Genomic DNA, 15,774 nt, shown 5'->3' with positions numbered 1-15,774 from the left:
ATTATTCTTTCTCTTTCTCAGTTCCTCCACTAAGAGTAGACGTGTCTGGAGCCGAGGATGCCACGCGAGAGGGGAACATGGTCGTGCTGACGTGCCTGGCCAGGGGGGCGCGGCCCCCCGCTACCATTACCTGGCGAAATGGGTCACTTCCCATTGAAGATGCTCCCACTATCGTCAACGTTGAGGTGTGTATGGCCAAAGTGTATATATATATACTTTTAGTTCGATTTGTGTTTGTTGATCTTTATATAGGGTGATTGTTTCTCGTTATATTAGTCTTTTTAAAACCACGGTGAATAGAATTCATTCGTCACGATTTAAGAAATACGTAAAACTAGTGATTATGATTTATATATATATATATATATATATATTTATATATATATTATGTATGTATGTACATATATTATATTGATATATATATATATATATATATGTATATATATATATATATATCTATATTATGTATGTTTTTACATACATATATATATATATATAATTACTATATATATATATATGTATATATAATACTATATATATATATATATATATATATATATATATCATATATTATACTAATTATATATATATATTTATGTATGTTATACTACATATATATATAATATATATATATTTATTATATATATATGTATAATATATATACATTAGTATATATATATATATATATATATATAAATATTTATATGTATATATATATATATATAATATAATTATATATTGACGTTATCATAATGTGATGTTGTTTAGATCATTGAAACAGTCATTAAGACCTGCTATGGAATTAGGGTTCAGGGTGTTCTAAGCATCCAGTCAGACTCTAATCCATCCTATCACTCAACCCCCCCCCCCCCCAACCCCTTCCCTCTCAAAGAAGCTCCTCTTTTCCGTCAGACCCGGCAATGTAAGAACTTTGGCTTCTTTTAGTAAAAATAAAAACAGGTCTCGTCGAAAGCAAACACGTTATTAACATTCCCAGAGCATCGTGAAGCTGAGCCATGTTTTGCAACCAATCATCATTCATGAAAGTTGAAGTACGGCTTCATAAGAGCAGAGGAGAGAGAAAAAAAAATAGTTTCTAAAAGTTCTGCGCTTCCCAGTATGCGCGGTCATGATCTGACAAATGGGATTTTAATCCTGGATTGACCAGGTTGCATTGTGACTTTTTATTCTCGGCTATTTTGGTTGTTTTGTTACTGGGGGAGTGACAAGGAGAGGCTGCTTTCATTTTCGAACCAAAGCCTAAATTGTGTCTTTTCCGGAATACGACAAAACAATAACTCTGAAATCATTTAAGTAAAAAAAATAGTTATATCATACATAGAAGATGGATAAACACACACATAATATATATATATGTTATATATATATATATATATATATATATTATATATATATATATATATATATATATATGTCTGTGTGTATGTGTGTCTTTTATATATATATATATATATATATATATATATATATATGTTATATATATATATATGTTTATATATATATATATATATATATATATATATATATATATATATATATATATATATATATATATATATATATATAGAGAGAGAGAGAGAGAGAGCGAGAGAGAGAGAGAGTAAATGTGTGTTTGTGTGTATTTATGTATGTATGTATATAATTAAAAAATATTTTACATTTTCTATATATATATATATAAATATTTATCCCATTTTCTATGCATGTATAAACCATGTTTTTAATTTAAATTATTTTAGAGTTGTGTTCTGTCGTAATTTGGTAAAAACGCACCTCGATCTTCGGAAAAAAAAGATGTCAAAATATCTTATTCAGTCATAAAAGATTCGTTTTCTGTTTTCGAGTAGTCTAGTACTTGTGAGCTGAATGTTTTAGGGGGTAAAAGTAAAAATCCCAGTTTCTTTGGGGGCGAAATGTAAATATCCCATTTTCTCTGTGAAGGAAAATAAATATCCCATTTTCTTTAGGAGGTATAAGCAACACTCCCATTTTCATTGCGAAGGAGACATGAAAGCCTCATTTTCTGGAGGAGGGAAAAGTAAAAATCCCATTTTCTCTACTGGGTAAAAATAATCCATTTTCTTTAGTACGGAAAAGTGAAAATCTTATTTTTTAGGAGGGAAAAGTAAAAATCCCATTTTTTAGGAATGAAAGTAAAAATCCCATTTTCTTTAGGAGACAAAAGTAAAAATCGCATTTTCTTTACCCTCGATACAACCGCTTTAATTCCTAAGATTTTCGAGGACTTTCCGAGTTGATAAACCTTGAACCTCCATCAGCAGGCGAGTTGAGCAACACCGATTCTTTGCAAGTCAATCATACTTTTCAGATCCATCATTTAACCCCCCCCCCCCTTTCTCTCTCTCTCTCTCTCTCTCTCTGTGTGTGTGTGTGTGTGTGTGTGTGTGTGTGTGTGTGAGAGAGAAGTTTCTCCACCCCAACAGGGAGTGTCGGTTTCCTCCCTAAAAGCTTTTTTGAACAACTCTCATAACTTTTGTAAACTTCGTATTTGTTCCTCCCATCAATTCTCTTTTGTTATATCTTATTTTTACGAAAGGTTTTATTTATTGCTGTTTTATTGCAGTACACGTATTTGAATGATCGTTATTGTCCCACATTACAGAGAGAGAGAGAGAGAGAGAGAGAGAGAGAGAGAGAGAGAGAGAGAGAGAGTCCTTTAGTAGTACTTTTTATTCTTGAGTAGATTTTTCATGTGAACCAATTTGTTGAGCCCACTGTTAATAATGCGAGATCTATGTGTATGTGTTTTTTTCTTTTGTTTTTTTTTAATCATTGCTGAGACCCAACAAGGTAAATACACAGCTCTCCAGGTGTATAACTTCATCTTTCCGCATTCAGTCATTTCTTCATTATCCCTGAAGGTTGCGTAGTTCTCCTTCATCATAGAGTTTTTTTCTTATAAAATTAACATGATTTTATAAGTGGAAGGAGAGGAAGTAGCGTGAAAGCTTCAATACTGTTTTTGAAAGATCATCCCTTGTCAGCTTGTAGGCTATTTTGTCTGATGTTTCTTTCAGTGAAATGTGCTTTCCATCTACCATACAAATTAATTATGATCAATGTATCACTTTTATCCTGACTTTTTTTTTTATTCGCTTCCCAACCGTGAATGCTTTCCGTAGGCGGACACCAAAGAAATACGTCTTGTAAGTTTTACTTGTAAAATGTTATTACTGAAGCTTCATATGCACAGCCAATTGCCAGCACCGCTTCTGTAGAATAGTGTTTCTCTTGTGTTCTTTTCAATCAACCTTTTCTAAATGTATCAATGCATTACTATCAGGTTTCTGCTGCATGTAATGATGTTAGTGAACTGATGACGCGTAGATTACGAATCAGTCGAAAAAAAATTATTTTAAAAGTTGTTGTAAAAGATAATTCAGTAATAATAAAACTTGTTTGCTAATGAGACTCTTTAGATGACATTCTTGCATTGCTGATAGGAATATATTTTTCAGCTTCTCTTGCTTTGTCTATAGAATAATCCTCTATTTGCAACTTTCAAGTTTATGGCCACGCTAAAAGTGCTTGCTACTTTAGTTTAAATAAAGTAAATCCATTAACTATGTTTCACAAGCTTTATATCTAAAGTTCATCTGCTGAATTTATTACGTCCTCTATTTCTTTATATTTATGCTATTTTGCTCAGTATTTGTATTTTTAGGAATGTTTTATTGCCGTGTAATGTTTGCTCTTCATTTTCTAGCATCGCCTTATGTAACGCTAGTATTCCATGGTAACCACATCCATATAAGAGACAGTGCTGTTCTGTTATACGGAATGTTATATTCGCTTTGTTCTTCGCTTAAAAGGAATCTATTCTTTTTATATTATATGTTATGCAAGTCGAGCGAGTTTGATAAAAAAAGAAAGAATGTTACCGAGACGAGTGAGTTGGAAAGTGCAGTGGACGTTACTGAGACAGGAAGGTTTATAAAAATATATATTCGTATATTCGAGCAAGTTTGTGAATATGATGAATATTACGTTGTCCGTTTTAGGAGTACAATTAATGTTACGTTGAAGACCGAGCTGTTGATTACAGTGGCTGTTTGTGAATGATCTACGTGCAAATGATACCAGTGGATAGAACACTCAAAAGAGTAATAGAAAAGAAAAAATACCTAGACCAGTGTTTCTTTTTCAAGATTGGTAGTGCCCCGGAAGAAAGACAATTAAAAGGAAGGGCCGGGCAGTGATGATTATTGTAGAGTATCTTGTATGCAATTATGAAGTACATATATTTGTTGTAGAAACGATCTGAAAGAAAAAAGGAAGAGGAAACGAACAGAAATTTTATTTGAATGAGTTTAGTTTGATAGGTATTGCGACGTGGGAAGACAGCGAGGGAGCAATAACATATTACCTATTGCCTATATGTGCGCATGTGAAAGTATTTCATTATATATATATATATATATATATATATATATATATATATATATATATATGTGTGTGTGTGTGTGTGTGTGTGTGTGTGTGTGTGTGTATGTATGTATGTATGTATATAATATATATATATATATATATATATATATATATATATATATATATATATATACAGAGAGAGAGAGAGAGAGAGAGAGAGGAGGGGGGGTTCAAGTAACCAAATTAATGAAGTTAAAGGAGTATAAAATTTGATGGTTGTTTACACTTACACTAGAAATGCTGGAGTGAAAGGGCCTCTGAAGACAAGTGAGTCATAACTGTGGTGTAAAACCTTGGTCAGCGGATACAGGCAGTATTGCAAATGGTGGTATGTTGCCAGGACAGAGAACAGAACTTCAGAAGCAAGAGGTTTTAGGTTAAAGAAGATCAAGGAATGCAGTAAAAGAGTATGGAATTGGTCTCTTTATTTTGTATGTGTGCGCAATGAAACTTTTATATATAAGATTTGTATCCAATGAATGTTGAAAGAGGTGATGTGTGTGGACTTGCTTAGAAACGTTTACCACTTAGTGATTGTTGATAGATAAAAGGACAAAGTCTTCATAAATTCTGGAAGTTACTTAGTGAACGTCATTCCGCTGTACTGTAGAAATTAACGTTATACTGATAGAATTTCTTGTAATATAACGGAACTCCAAAGACGGAGCTAGTTGTGACATCGGTCAACTTTGATCTAGTAGTTAGAACGCAGTCAATGAATGTTCAAATCTGTAAGTATTCTTGATATAGCCACATTTATTGATTAAACATTTTTCTTGTGTCCTCAAAACGTGATCACTAGGATGACGACACGTACGAGACCCAGAGTCGTCTGCAGTTCACGGCAACGAGATTCGAGAATGGGCAAAGCTTCTCTTGTGAAGCTTCGAACACCGTCCTTGAGAATCGCCACCAGGAACCCATGACTAGTGTCGTCAGCCTAGATGTTCAGTGTAAGTATTTTGCCCGCGACATCCGAATTATTTCGTCGTGGTCTGTTTTGTTTATTATTATAACTACTTATTATTATCAGTAGCAGTAGTCATGCTGTTGGTATTATCATTATAATTACTACAAACGAGACTGCCTAACTGGATTTGAAATAGGCTTCTTGTGGAAGGAATGAAAGAACAAGATATGAAAAATATATAAGTAATGCAGTGCATTCACCAAGAACGTATAACATGCTTGAATGATTACGGTTTATAGATAAGATTTAAATAAATGAAAATATAATAAAATGAGCAAAGGAAAGCATTTAAATTCAAGACTTTACAAGTCATAGTGCATAGAATACATTGTCCCAAATTACAAAGTATTTAGTACATGCATGTGTTTCATAATACAGAATACAGTTTTATAGTGCAATCCAGTGTTGCATACGGAATACATAGCTTATAGGGTAATCTAGAGTTGCTTATGGAATACAGAGATACAGATTTAGTTCATTTCCCAATGTTAAACCATGATAACTTAGGTGTTACGGATTTCGATTCAGTTATGCAATAGAATTTTTAAAGGAAGGAGGGCATTGTTTATTGTGGCAGTTGTTACAAGTAGAAAGTATTATTCACAAATTCATATGTGTGTATGTATATATATATATATATATATATATATATATATATATATATATATATATTATATATATATATATTATTATATACTATATATATAATATTATATTATATGTATACTATATATATATATATATATATATATATATATATATATATATATATATATATATATAATATTTTATGTATATTGATAATGAAATTATCATTTCATTTCGCAATATGATTAGCAAGATCTTTCTTTTTCCAGATGCCCCCATCGTGAGGGTTAGTCCAGAGAACATCACAGTAAACGAGTCTATGGATGTACTCATCTTCTGCCAGTACAGTGCTAATCCTGCTGAACTGACACATGTTTATTGGTGAGTATCTCTCTCTCTCTCTCTCTCTTTTACACTGATAGCCTTGTTGCACGTGCTGCTGTTTTCATCTACCAGTACATCGCTAATCCTACTGAACTAACACATGTTTATTGGTTGGTGTGCATCTCTCTCTCTCTCTCTCTCTCTCTCTCTCTCTTTAATTAGTAGTTGCACGTGCTGTTGTTTTCATATGCCCGTGCATTGCTAATCCTGCTGAACTGATACGTTTATTGGGCTCTCTCTCTCTCTCTCTCTCTCTCTCTCTCTCTCTCTCTCTCTCTCTCTCTCTTTGTGAAAATTTACATCGTTAGTCTAGCTGCATGTACTGTATCTTCAATTTCATATTCTGAATTGATAAGTGCATTTAGCAGTATGATTTTTATGAAGAATGACATTATTGTAATGGCATTTGCTTTGAGTTCATCTTTCATTGAATGGTAGAAATTTAGTTGGATATATTAAGCAAATTAAGACTATTTTTATATTGTGTTGTTACTTTTATATAACTATTTTCTTAATGAATTTGTTTCGGCGTGCCAAGGATTTTCATGTTTCATTCGTTTTTATATTGTTCTTAATGAGGATTTGAACTAAAATACTTTTGTTCAGACAGGAAAATCTTTGCCCTTCATTTGAGTTCAAATCTTCGGAAAAGAATATAAAAATGAGTTGAATTAAAAAAAAGTTTATGAAATATATTCTACGAACCAAAGAGATAACACCCAGGCCATATATGAACACAAAATAAGTCTAAGATCTTCCCTGGGACTTCCTTTCGAGGGCCTTCAAGGCTCCCTCCGAAGCAATCTTAAAGAGTATTTCCTTTCTCCATATTTCGTCAGGTACCAAGATGATCGCCAGGTGGACGTCGCAGGGTATCAGGAGAAATATGGTAATGGCAACATTGACCACCCATCCCTCCTCATCAAAAACAGTTCAGCTTCGGATATGGGTGAATATACGTGCAGGGTGGCCAATAGCGTGGGGGCGTCCAAAGTTATCAATTCTGCCTTCGTCAGCGTCCAATGTAAGTGGCTCTCTCTCTCTCTCTCTCTCTCTCTCTCTCTCTCTCTCTCTGTGGGAGGGAGAAAAATAATAGGGGAGGTCAGATCTTTGAATCCCGTTGTTCATAATACGCCTCGTACTTCTGCTAACTGATGTCTTAGTGAAATTCTCTCTCTCTCTCTCTCTCTCTCTCTCTCTCTCTCTCTCTCTCTCTCTCTCTCGTCATTAACGCCATAACGGAGATACCAATGGGAAAGTTAGACAATAAATCAATAAGATAAATCTCACTCTATTTGGCAGAACTCATTCAGACCTAAATTGTCTTTATCCAGACGTTGATGAAATATATAAATTTCTTTGAATGCAGCGACCCCCACCCCCAACACCCGCGTCTCTCTCTCTCTCTCTCTCTCTCTCTCTCTCTCTCTCTCTCTCTCTCTCTCTCTCTCTCTCTCTCTCTCTCTCTCTCTCTCTCCTTCAAGAAGTAATAGTCGAAATCCGAATAAAATAGCAATATCATTATATCTGGAATAATGAAATCTGATGATCTGTGCCTGGAGCATCGCAGCACAAGACAGGGAGCTCTCAGGACAAAATAATCATCTTCAGGAATACTGGGAACGAAGCAAGGCATTTTATATAATAAATCTAAAATGTATATATGAAAATGATAATAGTAATCTATGCCAGCCCTTTACTCAATATAGATTGTTGGACATTTTAGTTATAAATACTGTTGTGGCTGAGAAGCCTTGAAGTCAGAAATGAAATCTCCCTTTTTATCTCTAATGTACATTTACCCGATAATATAATTTTTACTTCGAATAGATGAAATCCTATTACCAAGAAAGTCTGATTTTAATATTATAGTGCGTTATCAATGTTTGTTGCTTTTTGTTTAGATAGTTTTAACGCATTAAACTAAGGTAATATGTTCAGATGATAATCCTTTATTGGATGATTAATTTTAGATTTTCTCTCTCTCTCTCTCTCTCTCTCTCTCTCTCTCTCTCTCTCTCTCTCTCTCTCTGTTGGCATTGGAAACACAATGCTGTTTTCCATTGCCGTTTAATCATTATTTTGTGGCCCTTGCACTTTGAAAATTTTAAAAATATCTTCCAGTTTCTCGTCATAAATGACTCGCTTTTTCAGTTTCTTTACTTTTACGAAATTCGCTTTGCTTTTACCTCATTTTTATTTTTGTCTCTGACCTTGTGATGGCACAGAAAAGCATTCTACCTATTGTGCGGGGTACATAAATGTTTCTGTGATTAATATAGATTAGGATGGACATATCAATTGTACTGATTGTGCATGTGCATCAGTAGGTGTGAAGGGTATTTATGATTAATTTCGGGGAGCGTGAGATACTGGTAACTCGTTTCGTGTTCATTCTTGAATACCTTGTCCCCAGATGGCATCCTCTCAATTTATCTTATTGTCTTCATTTGCCTCCAGACCGTCCACAAGTGCAAGTTAAGATGGATCCTGTCGAACCTGTCTCAGAAGATGAGAGGGTCAATGTGACGCTTATTTGTGATATTGTTCGGGCCAATCCGGAGTACTTGATCAGAGTCAGGTGGTACCTGGACGGTCAACTTCTGAAGGTAAGATGGCCAGGGTTGCTTATTGCATGGAATAATAAGAGAGTCAAGTTTCACTTAATTCAAGTTCATCCTTTGTTTGCATTTATTTTAAAAGTAAAGTGACCATGGTGGTTATTGTATGTAAAGTCATAGTTATGTTTAAATATTGATCCGATTTAGAATTGGTGTAAAACATGACATGTCAAAGCAGTCATGAACTGATAAACGAACAGTTTGAAATAATTTCATCTGCTCTTAATGGATGATGGAGATAGACCAATTTCGTTTGACGCAACAACATTGCATTTTCCCTTAAATAATTCTCTCCATCAGAGCTACTGCAATTTGCTTCCTCAAACTCCTGCAAGGTGATCATGAACTCGGTAACCTTCCATAATCTCATATGATTGCAGGAACTGCCAGAATGTGACGGGAATGCAACTCTGTACGATAACGACTCCGAACTCTGCGACATCGATCCTTCGCGCCTCCTTCTGGAGAACGTTTTCAGGGACTTCCACGGCAACTACTCCTGCGACGGCATGAACGAGGCCGGTTGGGGCACCCGCTCGAACGAAGCCGAGCTCATCGTCCACTACCCTCCAGGACAGGCCTACATCACATACCAGCCATTGCTGTCGTCAAGGTAACTGTCCCTTTTAATTAAAATTACCTCTTGGTGATAACAATTATAATGCAAGGCGCCTTTAGATTTACTATTCAAAAAAGAAACATGTGCACTTACGTACACAGAACGTAAAACTCCAAAAAAAAAATTCCGGATTTTTACTATCACCAAACTATTTCCTGTAATTATGCTCAGTTGTCTTTTCGTTCATACAAGATATTAATAACAATGTGCTCAAATAAAAATTGATATCATTTTTAATCAGAAGTCGAAGTAAAGTGCATAGAAAATGAGAAAATAGTAGCCTGGTTTTCTTTTCAGAAAAGCCAATATAAAGCAATTCATTCCAAGTCAGTAGATCATTGTCATCACTACAACGACTGTAGATAAAAAATAGAGTAAAAGCCATTCAATCACTCTAGTGTCAGACATAATAATAGTATTTTCAAAACTAACCTAACACTACTATTAGATTATGTTGATTTATTCACTTGATATTAGTACCTATTTTTGCCGAGAGTCAAATACGTCCGGCAAACGGCTGGAGGGGGTGGGGTACAGTCTCAAATTATTGGTCGTCTGCTTTCTTGAATAATTTTTCGCTCAATTAAGCAATAACGGTTTTCATTTTCACGTGCTGGACGAAATGAACCCTTCAAAGGTTTTATTCCGGTCGTGATATTTTCCATGTTTTCGAAAACTATCATTGCATATGTTGATGGTGCAACTTGTAATGATGTTTGTGACTTGCGAAAAGTGTCTTTAAACGAAAATGTCACTGATGCGCCAGTGACTGTCGAGTTTCCATTTTTGCATTTTGAGCAAGGAAAGTGATGTGATGTTTCTGATAATTAGCTTGTTTGTAATGATTTGTAGATATTTGTAGATCGGTTCATTTAGAGAGGTGGTCACTCTCTCTCTCTCTCTCTCTCTCTCTCTCTCTCTCTCTCTCTCTCTCTCTCTCCTATATATATATATATTATATATATAATTTATATTATATTATATATTTATATATATAATATATTATTTATAATATATATACATTATAATTTTTATATTTTATTAATATATATTAATATATATATTTATTTTATATATAATACATTTACATATGTATAAATGTCTGTTAACAGAAAATCCCAAAACCGGATTTCTCTAGGGTGCGTAATTTTGAGAGATTGGTTCTTAGATTCTTTGTTGTCATGGAAACTGTCTCCCAGTATTAAAGATAGAATTTATAGCATGAATATATTTAATATTCTTGATAGCCGAAATCAAATGTCGTTAACCTTTACCTACTTGTGAACTAAGACGGTGTTACATAATAACTAAGACCTAGCAAGCTACGTCTTTAAGGTAAATGGTGAAAGTCACAATATTAATGAATAGAATTTTGTTCACCATACGTCTATTTTTCTCAAGAGGGTTGGGTAATTATTGATGGCATTTATTTTTTCACTATATATATATATATATATATATATATATATATATATATATATATATATATATATATATATGTATATATATATATATAAAATATATATATATATATGATTAATGCCATCAATAATTACCCAACCCTCTTGAAAAAAATAGACGTATGGTGAACAAAATTCTATTCATTAATATTGTGACTTTCACCATTTACCTTAAAGACGTAGCTTGCTAGGTCTTAGCTATTATGTAACACCGTCTTAGTTCACAAATAGGTAAAGGTTAACGACATATATATATATATATATATATATATATATATATATATATATATATATATATGTAGTGTGTGTGTGTGCGCGTGTGTGAATGCTGTAATTGACAAAGAAGAGAGAGAACTGAACACTGATCCAATCAGGATTTGAACTCGTGCCTTCCGAGTTTCAAGCACAGCTTGACCAACCCACTTTGAAAAATAAACATATAATAAACAAATACATAAAGAGCAAATTCATGCCTGCTGTTTTGCCTCACACATACTAACATGGAGCGCTCTCTCTGGCCCGTCATTTTCCTGAAATTGTAATGACTTTTTTTTTTTTCGCCTAATATTAAATGAGAGAATTGAACTTCAGTTCTGCTTTCGTTCTCACTTACAGCATTCGTATATTTCACTTGTAAGGGGATTTTATTTTCTTCAATACTGATGCGCGAGGTATGAATATAAGTGGCACTAAGGTCCGACTGCGAGAGAGAGAGTTTTTCTCCAGAAATGCTTGGGAGATGAAGTTCAATTCTCTCTCGTTTAATTGCCAGTTGTGTGTGTGTGTGTGTGTGTGTGTGTGTGTGTGTATATATATAGTATATATAGTATATATTTTATATATATATATATATATATATATATATATATATATATAGATAGATAGATAGATAGATATATATATAATATATATATATATATATAATATATATATATATATATATATATATATATATATATATATATATTCATATATACATATACATATATACATATATACATATACATATATACATATATATATATATATATATATATATATATATATACTATATATATATATATACTATATATACATATATATATATACATATATATATATATATATATAATATATATATATATATATATATATATACTATATATATATATATATATATATATAGGCCCTCGAAAGTACTCAAAAAGCGAAAAATCGTGCGATCTCCACCCTTGTCATTTTTTCTGCCATTTTTCATGTAAATGGATACAAATATCGCCGATGTAATATTTGCATTCTTGATTGAACGTACACTGCCAGACAAAATGAATATTTTAACTATGATGGATGAAGGCTTTTACGAACATTTGTTGCCTGACCCCAGCGCCTGCGTCGTTGGCTAGTTTGCATCTCCACCTTTCCGGTGCAGGGAAATATTTTCAGATTTCCGCGCGTGTATGCCGCGGCACGCGTCGGCTCTCGGTTTAAGGTGTAAATAGCAAATGTCGCTGTTTAAGTGATAGCTCTATGCCGCTTGATGCAGAGGCAGTGATATCACGTCTGATTTCATGCCGGGTCATGCACTGCTCGCTGCCGGAATCACACGAGGCTCGGGTGGCCCCGATGCAACCTCTGTTTCCAGAGCAGCCTGCGGGTGGTCAATCTCTCCTCCCCCAAGCAAACTAACTGTCGCTTTTATTTTATGCCGATTATTTCGTTAGTAATCAGGAAGCAAACGTCACAGATGAGTGAAGTATTTCCAGCATCTCTTCAGGCAAACGTAAACCCTGTGGTTAAGTAGTTATATCCTATCCGTTACCTATGGTATTGGCATTTCAGACAATTCATAATCTACAAGCGTAACGGGAAATGTTAAATAAGAAAGACGCAATAGATGTGGAAACTACAATCTAAGGAAAAATATCTTTGACGGAACTTAACTGAACACTAACTGTTTGTTACAAGCCTTCTCTTCACATTTTCCATTCTTCATCACTTCGAACAGGGTCATTCGCTCGAGTTGACGTGTAACGTAGACGACCCAGGCAGACCTGCCGCCACTTCCTTCAGATGGTACCGAGGGTCACACTTGATCCCCGAAACCTCGGCTACGTGGTCGATTGACACGGTCAGTCTGGAGACGGAGGACAACTTCACCTGCGTCCCTGTCAACTCTGAGGGCGAAGGGACCAACTCCATCGTGTCCATTGACGTTTTAGGTAAGTTGATGAGGTCTCTCTCTCTCTCTCTCTCTCTCTCTCTCTCTCTCTCTCTCATGTTTATAATTAACATTCTCTCTCTCTCTCTCTCTCTCTCTCTCTCTCTCTCAAATGGTTTATAATTAACATTTCTCTTTCCTCTTTCTCCCCTCTCTCTCTCCTCTCTCAAATGTTTTATTTAAAATTTTAATAATTAAATCTCGCTCTCTCTCTCTCTCTCTCAAATGTTTATAATTAATATTATCTCTCTCTCTCTCTCTCTCTCTCATTTATCAACATTGTGTTTTAACTCTTACCCCCTTGGGTTCATATATCGATCATTGAGATTAGGCAGGCAGTTGCCGGACGACATTATCCAGTGTTTCAGATGTTAAAATCAGCTACATTTTTCTTCATTTTTTCCTTTTAGCTTAATTTTTCTTTCATTGATTGATCCCTACTCTAGATACACTGTCTCTTACGTGAGAAATTGATCTTGCATGTACACGTATACATGTATTAACTTACTTATAAACCTGGTAAGCACCAAACACAATACTCATACACAGAGAACTTAATGTTTTTCATAATGATTTTCGGCTAAAAGACTATTTCGGAAGATCACACCGTTGAGTACCTTTGAAAGGGCAGACTACAGTTATCGATATACGTGCGTTCAGTCATTGATAAAGTCGCCTTTAGAGATACTGGCGTTTAGTCATTCATAACCACCTCAAGTACAGTATACCTCGTCATTTTTTGCTCACCAGATATGTAATTATCTATAAGAGCGCTTTTGTGGTAATATTAAGAGTTCTTTTCGTATAGAAGTAGAAAACACATTTTATTAAATTTTATTCATTACAGTTATCCAAATGATAAAGAGACGCACAGTTTCTATATTCATTCATAAAGAAGATCCAAAAATATCAAAAGTGGTACGCTTCATTTTCATAACTACCCCAGTCCCACTTGTGTAACAATTAGGGGTCAGCCTAAACTATAATGATAATGTAAGGATAATAATAATCATGTAAAATAAAGGGAAGGGTACAAGCTTTTTTATAATTCCTTCAAATGATAAAATCAGAAATTACGAGTAGGATTGAAAATGTGGTATTTACGTGATTACTTAAGATCCCTTTATCTTTCTCTTTGATAAGTGAATAGGCCGAAATTGCAAATGACATCTAACCTTTCCTTTTTATTCTTGAGCGTTCCTGCGTCACTCCCACACGCCTTCTAATCCCTACGAATCAATCGGGCTCCCGCGCAAGTCCATCAATCGTTTAAAACTAATCCTAGTTAACTTTTCCTCATCCCTTCCAGCTGCGCCCATCTTCATCGATCGTCTGCCTCCTTACTACGGCGCCCTGATGAACTCCAAGGAAGTGTCCCTCTCGTGCAGGGTGGAGTGCTCGCCCCTGTGCGCCATCGCCTGGTACAAGGACGACCTGCCTCTAGATAATGACACCCACTACGTCATTACCACCAGCGTTATGGAACCTGATCCTTCCTCAGGGTAAGAACGTCTTTTTCAGGTTGCTCTCTCTCTCTCTCTCTCTCTCTCTCTCTCTCTCTCCCTCTCTCTCTCAGTTGTTTCACAGATATCTGTAACGGCATACTTTTGAACTATGGCCGAACTCCGTGTAGATTCAATGTTTTATTTGCAATTTAAAAAGCACAGATCTTTGTGCATGAAGGCTATGAAGTAAATTTCATGCACTCATAATAATGGTTGTTATTGGGAAAACTTAATACATTTTTAATTGCTATTCGTGTAATGAGTTAGTGGAAGGCCTGGCGTTTTGAGTTTTCTAATTTGCTCGTATGCAACATTTACGCTCTCTGGGCATTTCTGCTTTTCGTACCGCTCCTTTGATAAAAGCTGTTTAAGCTTTATACGTCTTCCTAATCTAATCGACTATCTATCATAAGTTTTTTTATGTTCTTAGAAGGCAGCTTTTTAACCACAACCAGTCAGAATGCCAAATTATTCTTCACTGTATTTTTCTAATTTGGCAGTCGTTGTTTAACGACGAAACCTGTGAAAACTTCATTTTTTTGTCTCTTTCAACGAACAGTCGGGTAATCAGATTCATTCAGATTAATCTCAGGAGCTTATGTGCCTTTTTTTAGATTGATTAGAAGTCGTGCCAATTAGCACTCTGGCTACAGATGTTTGTCTGTTCTTGATTTTTTTTTTTTTTTTTTTTTTTTTTTGCGACTGATTTTTATCCCTCTGAAATGAGCGAGTCTTATGTTTTGTAGCCATTTTTGTCCAGTCTGGAGACGAACCGTAAGCAACATGAAATTTTTTATTGAATTACTGCGCTGCAATTACGCAGTGAATCTAAATGGAAAATAACACATCGCCTTTTTTCTGAGCTTTTAAAACTGAGATACTGAAAGACTTGATCGAAAGATTAAGTGTGCGATCGGTTATTATCGCTCGCTGTAGGTGGTCAAAATTCTCTCTCTCTCT

At 34.6% G+C, this 15,774-nt stretch overlaps 1 protein-coding gene across 1 annotated transcript in view; it reads left to right on the top strand.

The window, feature by feature from the left end:
• LOC135222360 (hemicentin-1-like) overlaps positions 1 to 15,774 on the top strand; it is a 453,571-nt gene that overhangs the window by 394,476 nt on the left and 43,321 nt on the right. Inside the window, exons 6-14 of the mRNA XM_064260447.1 lie at positions 22 to 185; positions 3,165 to 3,188; positions 5,273 to 5,423; positions 6,298 to 6,409; positions 7,252 to 7,436; positions 8,873 to 9,021; positions 9,414 to 9,646; positions 13,057 to 13,310; positions 14,619 to 14,811. Coding sequence (XP_064116517.1) covers positions 22 to 185; positions 3,165 to 3,188; positions 5,273 to 5,423; positions 6,298 to 6,409; positions 7,252 to 7,436; positions 8,873 to 9,021; positions 9,414 to 9,646; positions 13,057 to 13,310; positions 14,619 to 14,811 — 1,465 coding nt within the window. The remainder of the gene's footprint in view (positions 1 to 21; positions 186 to 3,164; positions 3,189 to 5,272; positions 5,424 to 6,297; positions 6,410 to 7,251; positions 7,437 to 8,872; positions 9,022 to 9,413; positions 9,647 to 13,056; positions 13,311 to 14,618; positions 14,812 to 15,774) is intronic.

The sequence above is a fragment of the Macrobrachium nipponense genome, chromosome 3 (genome assembly GCF_015104395.2).
Source record: "Macrobrachium nipponense isolate FS-2020 chromosome 3, ASM1510439v2, whole genome shotgun sequence".
In the NCBI taxonomy this organism is placed as follows: domain Eukaryota; kingdom Metazoa; phylum Arthropoda; class Malacostraca; order Decapoda; family Palaemonidae; genus Macrobrachium; species Macrobrachium nipponense.
This window is presented reverse-complemented; position numbering and strand designations above follow the sequence as displayed.